This window comes from Syngnathoides biaculeatus, chromosome 12 (genome assembly GCF_019802595.1).
Source record: "Syngnathoides biaculeatus isolate LvHL_M chromosome 12, ASM1980259v1, whole genome shotgun sequence".
Classification (NCBI taxonomy): domain Eukaryota; kingdom Metazoa; phylum Chordata; class Actinopteri; order Syngnathiformes; family Syngnathidae; genus Syngnathoides; species Syngnathoides biaculeatus.
In genome coordinates this window covers 9180073-9194641 of record NC_084651.1, presented here as the reverse complement: position 1 = coordinate 9194641, position 14569 = coordinate 9180073, and the positions used below count along the sequence as shown (strand labels likewise).

At 43.8% G+C, this 14569-nt stretch overlaps 2 protein-coding genes across 4 annotated transcripts in view; one reads left to right on the top strand and one right to left on the bottom strand.

Annotated features, from left to right (window-relative positions):
- The first annotated feature begins 77 nt into the window (after positions 1–77).
- il22ra2 (interleukin 22 receptor, alpha 2) lies at positions 78–5533 on the top strand. The gene is made up of 5 exons (XM_061837193.1): positions 78–2244; positions 2334–2448; positions 3049–3230; positions 3440–3597; positions 3717–5533. The coding sequence occupies exons 1-5, from the start codon at positions 2142–2144 to the stop codon at positions 3864–3866; spliced, it is 708 nt and encodes a 235-aa protein (XP_061693177.1). The 5' UTR covers positions 78–2141; the 3' UTR covers positions 3867–5533.
- A 49-nt stretch (positions 5534–5582) lies between these two features.
- The window catches only part of map3k21 (mitogen-activated protein kinase kinase kinase 21), a 32688-nt gene continuing 23701 nt past the window's right edge, over positions 5583–14569 (bottom strand). Inside the window, exons 7-11 of one of the 3 annotated variants that reach the window (XM_061837190.1) lie at positions 12736–12886; positions 12553–12647; positions 10705–11499; positions 9413–9737; positions 5583–7557 (exon numbers count right to left, since the gene is read on the bottom strand). In XM_061837190.1, coding sequence (XP_061693174.1) covers positions 9454–9737; positions 10705–11499; positions 12553–12647; positions 12736–12886 — 1325 coding nt within the window. In that variant the 3' untranslated portion in view covers positions 5583–7557; positions 9413–9453. Of the gene's footprint in view, positions 7558–9181; positions 9738–10704; positions 11500–12552; positions 12648–12735; positions 12887–14569 lie in introns of those variants that run through there. The other 2 variants (XM_061837189.1, XM_061837191.1) reach the window with 2 other exon arrangements.

The following is a 14569-nucleotide window of genomic DNA, read 5'->3' as shown; positions in this document are numbered from 1 at the left end:
ATTAGCTTAGCATTACTTGTGTATCCATCCATCCATCTTCTTTGGCGCTTATCCTCATTAGGGTCGCAGGAGCCTTTCCCAGCTGTCATCGAGCAGGAGGCGGGGTACACTCTGAACTGGTTGTCAGCCAATCGCGGGGCGCAAATAGCCGCACCCACAATCACACCTAGGGGCAATTTAGAGTGTCCAATTAATGTTGCATGTTTTTGGGATGTGGGAGGAAACCGGAATTCCCGGAGAAAACCCACGCAGGCACGGTGAGAACATGAAAACTCCCACACAGGCGGGGCCGGGATTGAACGCGGGTCCTCAGAACTGTGAGGCCAACGCTTTACCAGCTGTTCCACCGTGCCACCTGGAGTACTTGTCAAATGCTGAAAAGAACATTCCCATTAAAAAGTCATTCAAATGATCCTAAAAATACATTGAATGAACTAAATAATAGCTAATTACATTAAAATGGACACGCCGTCAACACTTCGCCCAAAGAGCAGGCGTCAAGCTTTGAGCTGGCGGCTGAAGAAGTGCGACGGCTGACATTTAACGTCTTCCCCTGGAAGCAAAAAAGACTGAAAGCCCGTCGGTCAACTTTCCTTCCTCTCTGCGTGTCGTGTCACCTGCGTAGTGGAAGTGGGAAGCGTTCGCTTCCAGTAAGTCACGTGACCGCACACGCTCATCATCCTCATTCCCGGTATTTGCTTTGCGTGGTGGCCGAGTCGACGTTTCTGATAAACCGACATTTCACAAATCTACTTCAAGGAATTGCATTACAGTTAACAGTCAAATATTAAAGTACAAATAAGTTACATAAATAAGTGCAAATAAAAGTTAAAATATTCAATTAAAATTGATTAAAACAAAAGTTCATCTTCAGATTTACAGCTATTTTATTTAGAAATATTTCTACAAAACATTGAAAAGTTTACATTTTCATTGTATGATGTAATTGATAAAATATTGTACATTTTTCATTTATAACCAAGTGTAACTTTTTGAAAAGACGTATATTACACTTTTTTTTTAACCGATGTACAAAATATTTTTTTTATATTAATGTAATACATAAAAGATATCAAACTCAAAGCCTGTGGGCCAGATCTGGCCCACCACATCAGTTTATTTGGCCCGTAGTTGTGCGTCCACAATGTTTTTTGCTTGAATTCCAAAACGACAAATTTTCCTCACTTAATAATTTTTGAAATGTTACCAGCCTTATTTGTTGCTGGCTTCCTATTTCAAAAGTGTTTATCCAACAGTTTGTGTATACGTAATGATATGAGACGATCGTTATGGCTTCACGATTCATAATCCCCTTCTGAGGGATACAATGACTGCGAGTCTTTTGTTTTCAAAAATGTATTTCCACAGATTACATTTTTCATCTTGAAACTTCCATACAACCAAATTGTGTGTCTTATTGCATATTTGAAACATTCAGATTGGTGTTTATTAGGATTTTGGATTCCTGTTTTTTTTTTTTGTTTTTGACAAAAATATACCAGCAAACCTGTAATATGGTAAATAAATTCATAAAAAAACTGAGTTAAAAGTTACTCGGCTGTGATTGAAAAATATGTTATGTAAAATGCAACTGTTATACATTTGCAGGCAAGAGATAAACAAAGCAATAAATCTTTATAGTTTCCCCAGTGGGGTCTGTTGATTATGTAACATTGTGTCGAAACTATAAACTATGTGCAACAACAGTGACGTGAAGATAAATAAAAGCTATTTATCACGTTCCAAATAGGCGTGCTCAGGCAAGTCTGTGCAAACCCAGTCAAAAATTCTACAGATCCCTGTTGTGAGGATGTCCATACTTTCGCAACCTCATTAACGTGTTATTTTTTACTCCCCCTCCTAAACGAATTCAGTTTGTTTTTCAGTTGAGTTGTTTAGGTGATGAAAAAAAAAAAATGTATATCCTAGTTCTGTTGTCAAACCACAAAAACCTGGCATTTGAACATGGGTGTGCAGACTTTTTCTATCCAGTGTATAGTACATTCATTTGTGTCGGTATGCTGGAAAAGTGCTTTGTCATTGTTCACGTGGACTTCTGTAAAAGGACATGTTCTGTGATCTACACCGTAACTTAAAAAAAAAAAAAAAAGAAAAGTGAAGGGGAAGTGTGTGCACGTTAAATGTTGGCGGCTCGAGGGTCAATTGACGCAGTCGACGAAATGAAAAGCCTGACGACCGGGACCCTGCTGCTGCTCCATCTGGCCACCTGTCTCACCGTGCCAGGTAAAAACCACTTGAAGTCAAATGCTGTTTTATTTCCATTTTCTTATCTTACTGTGTTGGACTTTCTTGTTGTTTATTTGTGTCCACAGCGTCGTCCGCCCCTCCCACGAATGTCGTCTTTGACTCTGTGGACTTCAAGAACGTCCTCCGCTGGACGCCGCCCGAGAAAAGCAACGACGCGCGCTATGACGTCCAGTGGAAGATGTGAGGCCAAATTATACGCTTATTGATTTTTGGCGTCCCACAAGGCTCCTTTCAAGGACCCTTCTTGATTTTTATTTTTTAAATGAATGGCCCGGTGACAAGGCGAGGCCGGACTTGAACCCAGGTCCTCGGAACTGTGAGGTAGCTGTCCTTACCAGTTTTTCCACTGTGCCGCCCCTCTCTCACTCTCTGAGGATGAACAGCTTGGAAAATGGATGTGTGTGTGTGTGTGTATATCTACTATTTATATTTGTACATAAACACATTTGCAGTCAGTGAAGATTTAAAAAGAATTCAATTTTAACTGCTTTTTTTTTTTATTTAAGAGTACCAAAAAAATAGCTATATATAGCAAACTTTGAAAAAACTATATTTCATTATTTTAAAAATAATTCCAAATTTATTTGTACTTTTTTGTTCGTTTTATTCAAGTCATGAATACAAATATTAATTTAAAATGTATATTGAATGCAGTAGAAGAGGTAGCGCAAAAGGTGTGTTTTCGCTGTAGAAAACGATATAATAAACAGAGTTGTAATACTGCAATTCAATATTAATACTTTTTTTTTTTTTTTTTTCCCCACCCTTCTTGCTCCTCAGTTACGGCGATCCCGAGTGGCGGGACGCGGACGGCTGCCGGGGCATCCGCAAGCTGCAATGCGACCTCAGCGGGGTCACCTCGGACCTCCGAGAGTGGTACTACGCCAGACTGAGGGCCTCGTCCTCATCCTCGCGCACGTCCGAGTGGGTCCTCTCCCCGAAATTCAGCCCCCGATGGCACAGTGAGTGCATTTTCATCTCACATCTACAGTATCTACTCGTGCCGACCTGTGTAGAAATCCCAGTTCAAATCTGGTCGCAATCAGATCAAAAATAAGTTCATCTTTGATGGAAATTAAAAAAAAAAAACAAAAAACCAAGCATACCTAAATTTCCTGCTGCCAAGTGAAACCAAAGTGCAATTTTCCTCTTGTGTCTCTCTTCCGTTCAGCCAAAATCAGTGCGCCGCTTCTGAGGCTGAACGTCAGTGATCAAGGCATCGTGGTCCACGTGAGGACCCCCCAGCCGGTGGCCAAGAAGATGGAACGCAGTCGCCTTGGCACCAATTTGATCTACAAAATCTTTCTCATCAATGAAGTGGACAAGGAGGTACATCCTGTGCGCAATTCTGAAAACCACCCGTCCCCAAAATATTGTTTATAATTTACTCTTGTATCAAACAGTGTTTCACTTGACTGTGTGTATTTTTTATTTTTATTTTTCCCCAGGAGGTGTTTGAGCTACTTTGCTGCTCGGGAAAGCTTCTGGTGAGCAAAGTGAAGCCCAAGACAAAATATTGCTTCCAGTCGCAGAGCGTCGCAGAGCTGCAGGGGCGCAGCAGCGCCCGCGGGCCCACAAAGTGCATCACCACACTATGAGCGTAGTAATACACACTAATATAAAGCAACTATGCGTAAAATGTCTCTTGAACTGTATGCGCATGAGTGCGATGATAATGATACAGCGGAGACTTCATGAGGTTACACCGGCCAATTGGAAAGATTCAACTGCGTGCTCCTGAGGTCACATGACCACAGACGGCACAGTTCAACATTCAACGTTTGATTGACAAAAGCAAAGAGGGAAGACTTGTTTGTTTTTGATGTTGACGCTCAAATGGACGGACTTGAAGCTATGCTGACCCCACAATCACCACACTAACATCTTTTCCTTTCGGCTTGTCCCGATTTGGGGTCGCCGCAGCGTGTCGTCTTTTTCCATCTAAGCCTATCTCGTGGCTCTTCCTCGTGTCCTCCCTCACAACATCCATCAACCTTTTCTTTGGTCTTCCTCTCGCTCTTTTGCCTGGCAGCTTCATCCTCAGCACCCTTCTACCAACATCTCCTAACCACCCAAGTCTGCTCTCTCGAACCCTGTCTCCAAAACATTCAACTTTGGCTCTCCCTCTAATGAGCTCATTTCTAATCCTATCCAACCTGCTCACTCCGAGCGAGAACCTCAACATCTTCATTTCTGCCACCTCCAGTTCTGCTTCCTGTTGTCTCTTCAGTGCCGCCATCACCACTGTTTTATAAATTTTTCCCTTCATCATTGTGGAGACTCTTCTGTCACATAGAACACCAGACACCTTCCGCCAACTGTTCCACCCCGCTTGGACTTGTTTCTTCACCTCCTTACCCCACTCGCCGTTGCGCTGTATTGTTGACCCCAAGTATTTGAAGTCGTCCACCCTCGCTATCGCTTCTCCCTGGAGCTTCACTCTTCCTCCTCTGCCCCTCACATTCACGCACACATATTCTGTTTTACTTTGGCTAATTTTCATTCCTCTCCTTTCCAGTGTGTGCTTCCATCTTTCTAATTGTTCCTCCACCTGCTCCCTGCTTTCACTGCAGATCATAATATCATCTGCGAACATCATAGTCCAAGGGGATTTCCAGTCTAACCTCGTCTGCCAGCCTATCCATCACTACTGCTAACAGGAAGGGGCTCAGCGCGTATCCCTGATGCAGTCCCACCTCCACCTTAAATTCTTCTGACACACCTACCATATGTTCCGCACTATAAGGCGCACCTAGAAGCCTTTCGTTTTCTCAAAATTCGGTGCACCTTATATATGGATCAAGATTGAGCCTTTAGCGCAGCTCCATCTAACGGATGCATAATGTGTAACCCCAGCCTCTACTTTTGCGTCTATTCTATGCGCCTTATAATGCGGTACACCTTATGTATGAAAAAAGTCTTAAAACAGGACATTCACTGAATGTGCGCCTTATAGTACAAAAAAATATGGTAATATAAGAAAAAGAATGTTTTGGGGTCAAGCCACAAGTACTTGGCAAAGATTTTAACCACCGACACGTTCACTTTGCCGTCATCTTCTGTCAAACTTGAGGATTCCAGTCTAACCTCATCTGTCAGCCTAGCCATTACTACTGCAAACAGGAAGGGGCTGATGCAGTCCCACTTCCACCTTCAATTCTTCTGACACATCCCCCCACTAACATATGACATCATAATTACTAGTCAAGAAGAAAATGCAAACGAGCTATTTTTACATTAAAATGTCTTTGTTCCGAGTGAATTACGTGCTGCTGTCGTTCTTTCAAATGCCAACAAAATGTTCAGGTTTCACAGACAACCGATTCGGGGTTCAAATTAGGGTTTGGAACAAGAAAAACACAACGCACACATCGTCTCAATTCCGACTTTATTGAAAAATGTCGATACTCTTGAATCCGCCAATGAAATACTGTAATAATAATAAGAATAGAAAAAGTCACTGAAAGGCGCAGTGGGTGGTGTGTAGTACTTTGTGTCATTCCATCGGGGACACGTCAAGGCCAACGTCGGCGTCTTCCTGGACTACACACGAGTACGCGCCTAACACGCACGAGCAGCTGCTTACGTTTTGGTCCTGCACAAACACTAAAATGTCCTTCAGTAACACCTTTTTTTTCCTTTTTCCTTTTTTCTTTGCCTTCATTTTGGTCCACTTGGCAGAAGCTCCGTCAGAGGAAAAACAAAAGATCTTCAAAACGGAATGTTTGCTAGCTTGATGCAGATGGGCCCGCGGGTTTGAGTCCCACTGTAACGTGCGCTTTCACTCGACATCAGGGGGTGAGGAAACGTGGTGGGGCGGGGGTGTCGTACTCATTCGATCCATTTTGGGGAGGGTCATGTGATTCATTTGAAGGAGACGTTTCTCATAGCGGTGCCCGCCAACTCATTTGAGTTCAGGTTAGACGCTGCCGTTTTGGTTTGCAACCATTAGCCTTGAAAACATCTGCGCATCAACAACAGCGGCTGAACGGAAACGGTAACTGCTGGTGTGTGCTGCTGTTGTGGTTAGCAACAGAGTTCCGACAGGCTTCTGAATGAGCCTACATTATTTACTACTGGCGATTTCTTGAAGGAAGGCCGAATTAGGGCAGAGTAGGTGCTGCTGTTCTGGTGAGCAAAACATTTCCAACGGCTGCGTGAACATTGGAATGAAAACCAGTGCAGTTATGACCAGTTTTATTTTCAGACGGGAATTTAATAGTGGGAAGTGTTGGTTTGTGCTGCTGTTTTAGTTAGCAAGAGCATTCAGACACCCTCTTGACCAACTGAACGGAAATAGTCACTACCTGTTTAATTTTTGTCATTTTTAATTTATTTGAAGCAGTTGTTTGTCTGGCACCAGGGAACGAATCGGGGGGGGCAGTGTTTTAATGAACTGGGAAATACAATTAAGAGTACGCTGCAATTCCCACCCCTGTGTGATTAAGGCAGCTCGCGTGTAGAGGAAAACGTTCACATTTTCAAATCCATCACATAAAAGTGTGATTTCATACTAAAAGGTTGAATTTAAACCATTTCATTTGGTGACACCGTACAAAACAGATGAGTATAACTTTTCAAAACAAGAGCCAGCGAGAGCTGCTCGAGTCTGCATAGTCTATCCTCACAGAGGTGTGTTTATTTTCGGGGGTGTGGGTGGGGGGGCCTAGAAAATACAAAATGGAGCCCATTAGGTGATCCTGAGGAAGCCATTTCAGTGGCTGCTGTAGAAGATTCCATGAAAAAAAAAAAAAAAAGTACAAAAAAGTAATCATGGGCTAGTTTCAGGGTTTAAAAAAAAAAAAAAAAAAAGAAAAAGAGGGTGGGAGGCCCAAATGAGGAATGCAGGTCACATGATGCGCCACACTGTGACGCCATGAAGTCATCAGGACACGGTCGGAAAAGTCATCGTGGTAATCCGTTAAAAATAAGAATTAAAAAACCGGCAACTTGTATTCCTTCTGATTCCTTCATTGAACTGCTGCTTTTTCAACCTGCACCTCCTTTTAGGGCCTGTAGGCGGCGCTCCAGGTGCCATCCAGCACAGAGTCGCTGTCCTCTGGCTCCTCGAGCGCCACCGGGCAGCGCACATCCGAAAGGAATATTTACATACTTGCTCTAAATAAAGGGAGGACTTCTACAATGGGTGGATGAACACGCATGTACAGTACGGTTTTGTTCCACTGGCTGCTATTAAATTACCTATAAAAATAGATATATAAATACAAGAATGTGTCGTGAACGCCGCAGCGGCGGTCAACGTTCAGCTGCACCAAGATGGTGTGGAACCTTAGGAATAATAATAATAATAATAATATAGTCAAAAGCATTGGGGAGCGACGTCGCCATGTTCAAGAGCACAGGTGTCAAACTGGCCAGATCCACGTCAAGTCAAATTTTCCCTGACTTGTGATTAAAATTAGTTATCATTAAAAAAAAAAAAAAAAAAAATGAAAATCAGAATCCAAGCTATCTAACATAATGAGGCAATTATTAGGGTTCCCCCAATTTTGTTTCCATTTTGTCATGACACCCCCTCGCCAGAAGCTGAGCTGCGCTGCGCTGTTTATTTCGACGGGTGGCCGTAATACTTCCTGTTCCTTTACTGTGCTTTCCTGCAACGTCTCACACACACACACACCGCTACACACACATGCGTGACCGTCATTTTGGAAATTGGGTCATTTTTTTTTTTTTTTTTGGTGCTTGTCGGGTCTGTATAGATATATTTGATCGATAGCCAATTAATAGTTCAATTACTGTGGAAAAGGACAAAAAAAAAAAAGTCTCATTTAACAGTTTACTGACGGCAATTTTGATCAAAAGCAAGAAGACAACGTTTGTCCAGGAAAAGATGGAAACCAGTCACACACATTTGAAAAATGTACGAGTGTGGTCAGTCATGCCCGCAGATATAAAGTTACAGGTGTGGTCCACCAGTCATGCGCGCAGATATAAAGTTGCGGGTATGACTAGCAAAGGAATCTCAAGATCTTAAAATAAGTTGTTACACCCGAGTATGTAGTTGTCACCTAATACCGCGCACATCGCCGCGCCTGCCGTAAATAGCGGGCCGGCTTGCTAGAACGCGCCTTTATGTGCGTGCACTCGACGTATTGGCCACACCTGAATCAAGCGACGAGGTGGATGATAGTCTAACGTCTTTTTTTTTTTTTTGGGGCACGGCGTCACACGATCAACCAAAACTGCCTGGCGATCGACGCATTGAGCACACCTGGTGTAACTGGATTTCCTTTGACATGGCTCACGATGTTGATGACTTTCGACATAAATGCGCTCGCAGTACACGGAGCAGCTCCGAACATGCTCAATTAACTTAATTCATGTCAAGACCACACAAAATAAGCAACGTCTTTCAATATGTATTTTTTGCTACTCGAAAGAAATTTTACACGCGTGATTTTTCGCGCTCGACTGTGCAGATTTGTGAATGCGCTCGTCAAATGTGAGTGACTGTGGAAAGTGTAGCCAGAATTTTGAGGGGAACAAAAACCCAAATTATCCCATTTTGGAAGACGGCTAATTTAAAATGTTGCATGGCAGCTTTTGGGATGCACCCAATTTGGTAAGGAACAGGAAAAGCGTAACCGTCACACATCTCCAGTAAAGAAATCCACTCAGCTTCTGTCATGTCATGTCATCATCCAACATGATTTTGGGTAGAATGTCAAATACGTTGACTTGAAATTCCATCAAAAGAATCTGAATATGTTATTAAAAAAAAAAAAAAAAAAACAGCATGGTTTCAAATGCAATTTCCAAGGGACTTCAAACAGCCTTTCCCGGGATTCTCAGATGGAGCACAGGGAATAAAAATGCTGTTATTTCTTTTTAAAAACATAATCATTCACACTGCTGAGAGTGTTAATATTGCACTTGTTTGCATACTTAATTTTCTGAAGGATTTAAAATGTTGACGTTTTATTTTAAACGTCATTAATTAAATCTGCTCTTTTTTTTTTTTTTTTTGCTTTGCATTTGGTGCCCTTACTTGACCCGATGCCAACTTAAAACCAAGGTACATATTAAACTGTGACTTTTGGCATGTGGTTTCACTATTACAACTGTAATAACAACGTGGCCTTTGCTGAAGACAAGTTTGACACCCCTGTTCTGGACTAACCTGTTCTAAGTTCTCGAGCCAGTGAGAAGGCCATCTGCGCTCTAGGAGAGGAACTCTTTCTCCAGCTCGTAGACTGTGGGCCGGGCCGGCGAGCTCTGGATGCGGCACAACGGCACGGTGCAGTCGCGATTCTGGCCCTCGGCGTCCATGTCCAGCAACGAGGAGGCCTGAGCGGCCTTCTCGCCCGAGTAGTGGCCCAGCGAGTAGCCCTTGCCCAGGCGGGCCACGAGGCCTCGCGTGTGCGGCTTGGCCCAAAAGGAGACGGGGCGCGTGTCCCTGGTCTTCTTCGGGGCAGCGGGGGGCGGCAGGCTGGGGAGGCCGTTAGCTACGCACAGAGAACAAAATGGAGAGGGAAAGAGTTGGAGAAAAGAGCTGTGGATGAAAGATTTTCCTCTTACTGTAAATGTGTCTTGTTTGGTAACATGAGAGGGAAAAAAAATGAGCAAAACAAGTTTTATATAATATCATTGGCATTGGATGTTTTTTCAATTCCGTAATTTCCGGCATATAAACCGCGACTTTTTTCACACGCTTTCAACCCTGCGGCTTATGCGCCGATGCGGCTAATTTGTGCATTTTTCTCTAACGGCCGCAAGGGGCACTCGAGTGGAAAAGGTAAGAGTGAGACGGTGGAATCAATGTGATGAAGTGATTTTTATCGGTATGTTTTTTTTTTTAATGTTAGCGTTTAATGTTAATGTTAGTTTAATGTTACCCTGTTAGCGCTGCACTAGCGTCTTGCTGCTGTGTCTGTGATATTTACCGGTATGTTTTTTTGTTAAACTGGCCCTGTTAGTGCCACACTAGCGTGTTACTGACATGTCTCAGTGATTTAGGTATGTTTTTTTTTTTTTTTTTTTTAACCGGCCGTGTTAGTGCTGTGCTACCATGTTGCTACTGTGTAGCTTCCATGGCTGTTTTTTTTTTTTTTTTTTTGTTTTTTTTTTGCAGCCCTGTTCACGCTACCGTGTTGTTGCTATATTAAGCTAAGCTAAGGTATTAAAACTTTGAAAACTCTTTCCGTGTACCATCTTTCCTTGTAAATATCTCGTGTTTCATTGTGGGCAATTGGGGCTTACGCATGTACCAATTGGTATTTCCTTTCCAAATGTACTGGGTGAGGCTTATGAGCAGGTGCGCCCTGTAGGCTGGAAATTACGGTAAATAAAATCTGATATTGTCGCTACACAAAATGCACACAAGTCTTTGGTCCATTATTTGTCGCAACCTCTGAAGTCAGCATTGTTGCACACCCCAATTTTGGAAGCGTTTATAGGCATTGCAAAACTCACCATCATGGATGTTGTATTTTTTCCTGCGGAGGCGCGTCCCCGTGTTATGGTTCATCACCTCTGGCTGCTGACTTTGGGTTTGCGGTGGTGGCGTCTCTTTATTTTCCACGAGCGGTGGCGGCGCCGACACTGGGGGGGCAGGCCGAGGGGTCTCCAGCTGACGACTGACAGGCACGAGGTCCACCTTGCCGAGGCCGAACTGCGACACCTCCACTTCCGATTGCAGGAGACACTTGGTGGACTGACATTCCACGATGGCTGACATAGAGACCAAGTTGGCGTGCGAGTTGGAGGGGTGGCCCGGTGAGGTCTCATCCTTACGGGGTCGGCCGCCGCCGTTCGGCGGGGAGGTGCTGCGGCGAAAGCGTGTAGCACGCTGGAACAGGCCCTCCTTCTTTTTCTTCTCTTCCCGCGGCGCTTCGCCATCGTCTTGAGCGTTCTTGAGCGCTTCGCGGATGTCGTAGCCGAGCACGACGGAGGCCAGCAGGGAGCCGCAGCCGTACAGCACAGAATCAGTCTTGCGACGGACCGATATCCTCTTCAGGCTATTGGTGGGCGTGAGCTGCGGTGTGGTGGAGGCGGAGGAGGTGGAGGTGGTGGTGTAGGGGTCCTCCGGACTCTCGCTCAGCCCTCCCTGCACCGCAGACCCGGCTTCCCCGCCAAATCCGGGAGGCTGCTGCTCATCCCGCCATAGAGGTAGATCCAGGTACACCTGGTTGGGGAACTTGATCTGCTTTGGTTTGGAGCTGGTGTCTGGACACTCTGGAGGGAAGGCCTCCTCTTGAGCGCCTCCTGCTGGAAGTCAGGAGCAACGCTAATTTCAGCTGGAGATCAATACAACGTGTTCTTCAGCGATTTTACACAGACACACGGCAAAATGATACGGAAGTGTCACAAATTGTGGCATATTTAGAAAAAGGCGGATTTTTAAGGAGGTCTCGTTCTCAGCAGAACTCACTATCTCCAAACCGGAAGGCGCTACGCATGCGCCCATGGAGGATTCACCTTTTGTTGGATTTAATTCACTCAATTTAAATGGCCAAAAAAAAAAAAAAAAAAAAAAAATCCCATCAATTTCATTTCTTTTTATTTTTTTTTATATATATATTTTTTTCCTGGGAGGATCCAACCTCGAAGAAGATCCATCCATTATCCGTACCACTTAACGTCACTCGGATGGTGGACGTGCTGCAAGCTATCCTAGCAGTCTTTGATTGAGAAGCTGGGTGCACACTGAACAAGTTGCCAACCAATCACAGGGCACATACTGTATGAACTACCAACCAATTACACTCGCATTCACACCAATGGCCAATTTAGTCATCAATCAAACTACAGTGCATGTTTTTGGAATGTGGGAGGAAGCCGGACTGCCTGGACTTCCAGGCACCCGAGGCCAGACTTGCGAAGCAGCAACATACACGCCAGCCTCTTTGCACTTTCAATACATTTTTTTTTTTAGATAAATAAATCTGCAAGCCATTTATTTTCAAGTGGAATTTTGTAAAATGAGTTTGAAATTATTTTAAGTGCTTTGGGATCAAAAATTGGGGCATACTTACCATTTAAACTAATAATATAAGGCAATTATTGAAACATTTTGAGGGATGGAGAGGGTGAATTTTCAGAGTTGGGGCTTCATATCTAAACATTTTGGAGCAAATTTGTATCCACAAACACTGCCAGCACTGCTATGAACAAGAATCACACCAACAGCTCCTTTGTTGCCAACGTATTTGCACTTTTTAACATTTTCACATTAGTTATAGGCAAAAAAATGTGACATTCTCCAAGTAGAAGAGTGAGACAAACATTTCAAACGTGACTAATGAGAAGATTTAGACAGACCTTGTTCAGCAAAGATGGCAGAGAGGGGGACAGACTTTTGTGACTTCACCAGACTGGTGGACCACGGATTGCTGCCATCTGAGAGGGGACGTACTCTAAAGACAAAACACACACCTGTAAGAACTCTTAAAAAAAAAAAAAAAATCATCATCAAAAGAGAAATATGACAACACAACAGCTTACCTCTCTGTGGAAGGCGGCCTTTCCTTGCTCTGCAGTGAACTGGGCCCCCAGGTCCTCCCCTTCTTCTTGATGCCCCTCCTCACGTCGTCAAAATCATCCGACCTGAAGGGGGCGCTGCGACCCCACGTGCGGTTGCTCTCATCCTGCGTGACTGCTTGCGGACACACACACACACACACACACACACACACACACACACACACACGCAAAAAGAATGCCAAACCATCAACAGGTGGGATACTGAACTCTCAATAAGAACCACTACGGACAGACAACATATTGGTTGGTTAATACCGCTTTTTGTGAGTCACACCATTCAAAGAAAAGGACAGAAACTTGCTATTATTAAAATCTCATGTGTGCCACGTGTAGGGTTGACCGATTAATATATTTTTTTGTTTTTAATTCGACTCATTCTAATGCTTTGAAGACCATTTCTCTCCAGTAGGATGGCTCCAAACAGTGCCCAGGTACGTGTTTGGAAAAAAGCGTTAGTGGGGTCCACCGACAGGCCAATGACAATCACCTGATCATTGACATTCAAACATTAATCAACACACAAATCAACTGGATTAGAACAGGTGACAGAGTTGTTTGGACCAGAAGGTGAAACATGCCCCAAAGCAAAGTCTTGATTTGCGTGAGCATTTATATTTCGTTAGCTGGCGCCGCTTCCACCGCACGCTGACTTGCCCTCACCGCCGAGCCCCGAGAGCTCACTGGTCAGATCCACGTCCTGCTGGTAAACAAACAAAGTGTCCCTCCGCACGGGGAACGTCACTGAGGAGGGAAACGGTTCGATGATGTTTTAAATGGAAATGAAAAGCTAGCTGTACATTATGCTTCACAATATCGTTAGCCTAAGAGTATAATTGCTCAAATCACTTTTAACTTACTGTGACATTATCCAGTAGAAAAAATACAATGTGCATTAAAAAAAAATTTTTTTTTTCTATAAATTCTGCGTAAATTAACTCAGTCATGAAGGTCATGAGAATACATGAAGATTGAATATAAGCAACTTAATTTTTGTTGAATTTATTATGTTAAAAAAAAAAAAAGACTTGGGCAGTTATGCTATACGGCTTGGGCTAATGATATTAAGAATGAACATATTTGCTCAAATAGTAGACATTTTACTATGACGGGTACCACAGCGTGAAGCATTTTGGGGGAAACTCACACAATATTCCAGAATTTGACGTAAAAGGTAACCCCTTTCACACTGACCATATATGCACGTTTCCACGGTTTCTGCATAAATGGGATTGGTTGAGCTGATGTGACGACATTCATTTGTGATACAATATTTGGACACAGCCAAAACACTTCTAAGAAGTCAGCAAATAGGGAAAATTAAGTTTTTTTAAAAAACGAGACAACTGAACTGTTTAATGGTGCCTGGTTGCGTCAATGTGCCGCTGGCATTCACACCTTAACTCTGATTTGAATCTGTTTACAATGGATGTTAATGTAAACAGACAGATACAGTTTGGGGTGGTGTGTTTTGCTGAACAGCGATACATATCGGGGGATGTCTGCCAAAGGCTAATCTGGGTGCTCTATGCGCACGTCAGAGCCGATCACCAGCGGTCAAGCGGAATTTGTTCCAGTTGTTGCATGGCTGTTGGTGCGTGACAAACGATATTAGCAAACTGTTCAAACAACTGTCCCGGCCCGCTTTTGTTCACATGCGCCTTGTCACGGCCAATGTTCCCCTCTTGCTTTTCCCCTTCGCCGCCAGTTGACGGGGGCCGTGTAGGACGTGCGGGTTGGACACTCGCTGGACCTGGCGAGGAAACAGCCCCCCCCCCCCCAAAAAAAAAAGAGGAAA

Coding starts and splice junctions, on each gene's coding strand:
- il22ra2 (XM_061837193.1), top strand. CDS start 2,142: ATGTTGGCGGCTCGAGGGTCAATTGACGCAGTCGACGAAATGAAAAGC. Junction 3,231..3,439: donor ATTCAGCCCCCGATGGCACA/GTGAGTGCATTT, acceptor TCTTCCGTTCAG/CCAAAATCAGTGCGCCGCTT. Junction 3,598..3,716: donor TCAATGAAGTGGACAAGGAG/GTACATCCTGTG, acceptor ATTTTTCCCCAG/GAGGTGTTTGAGCTACTTTG.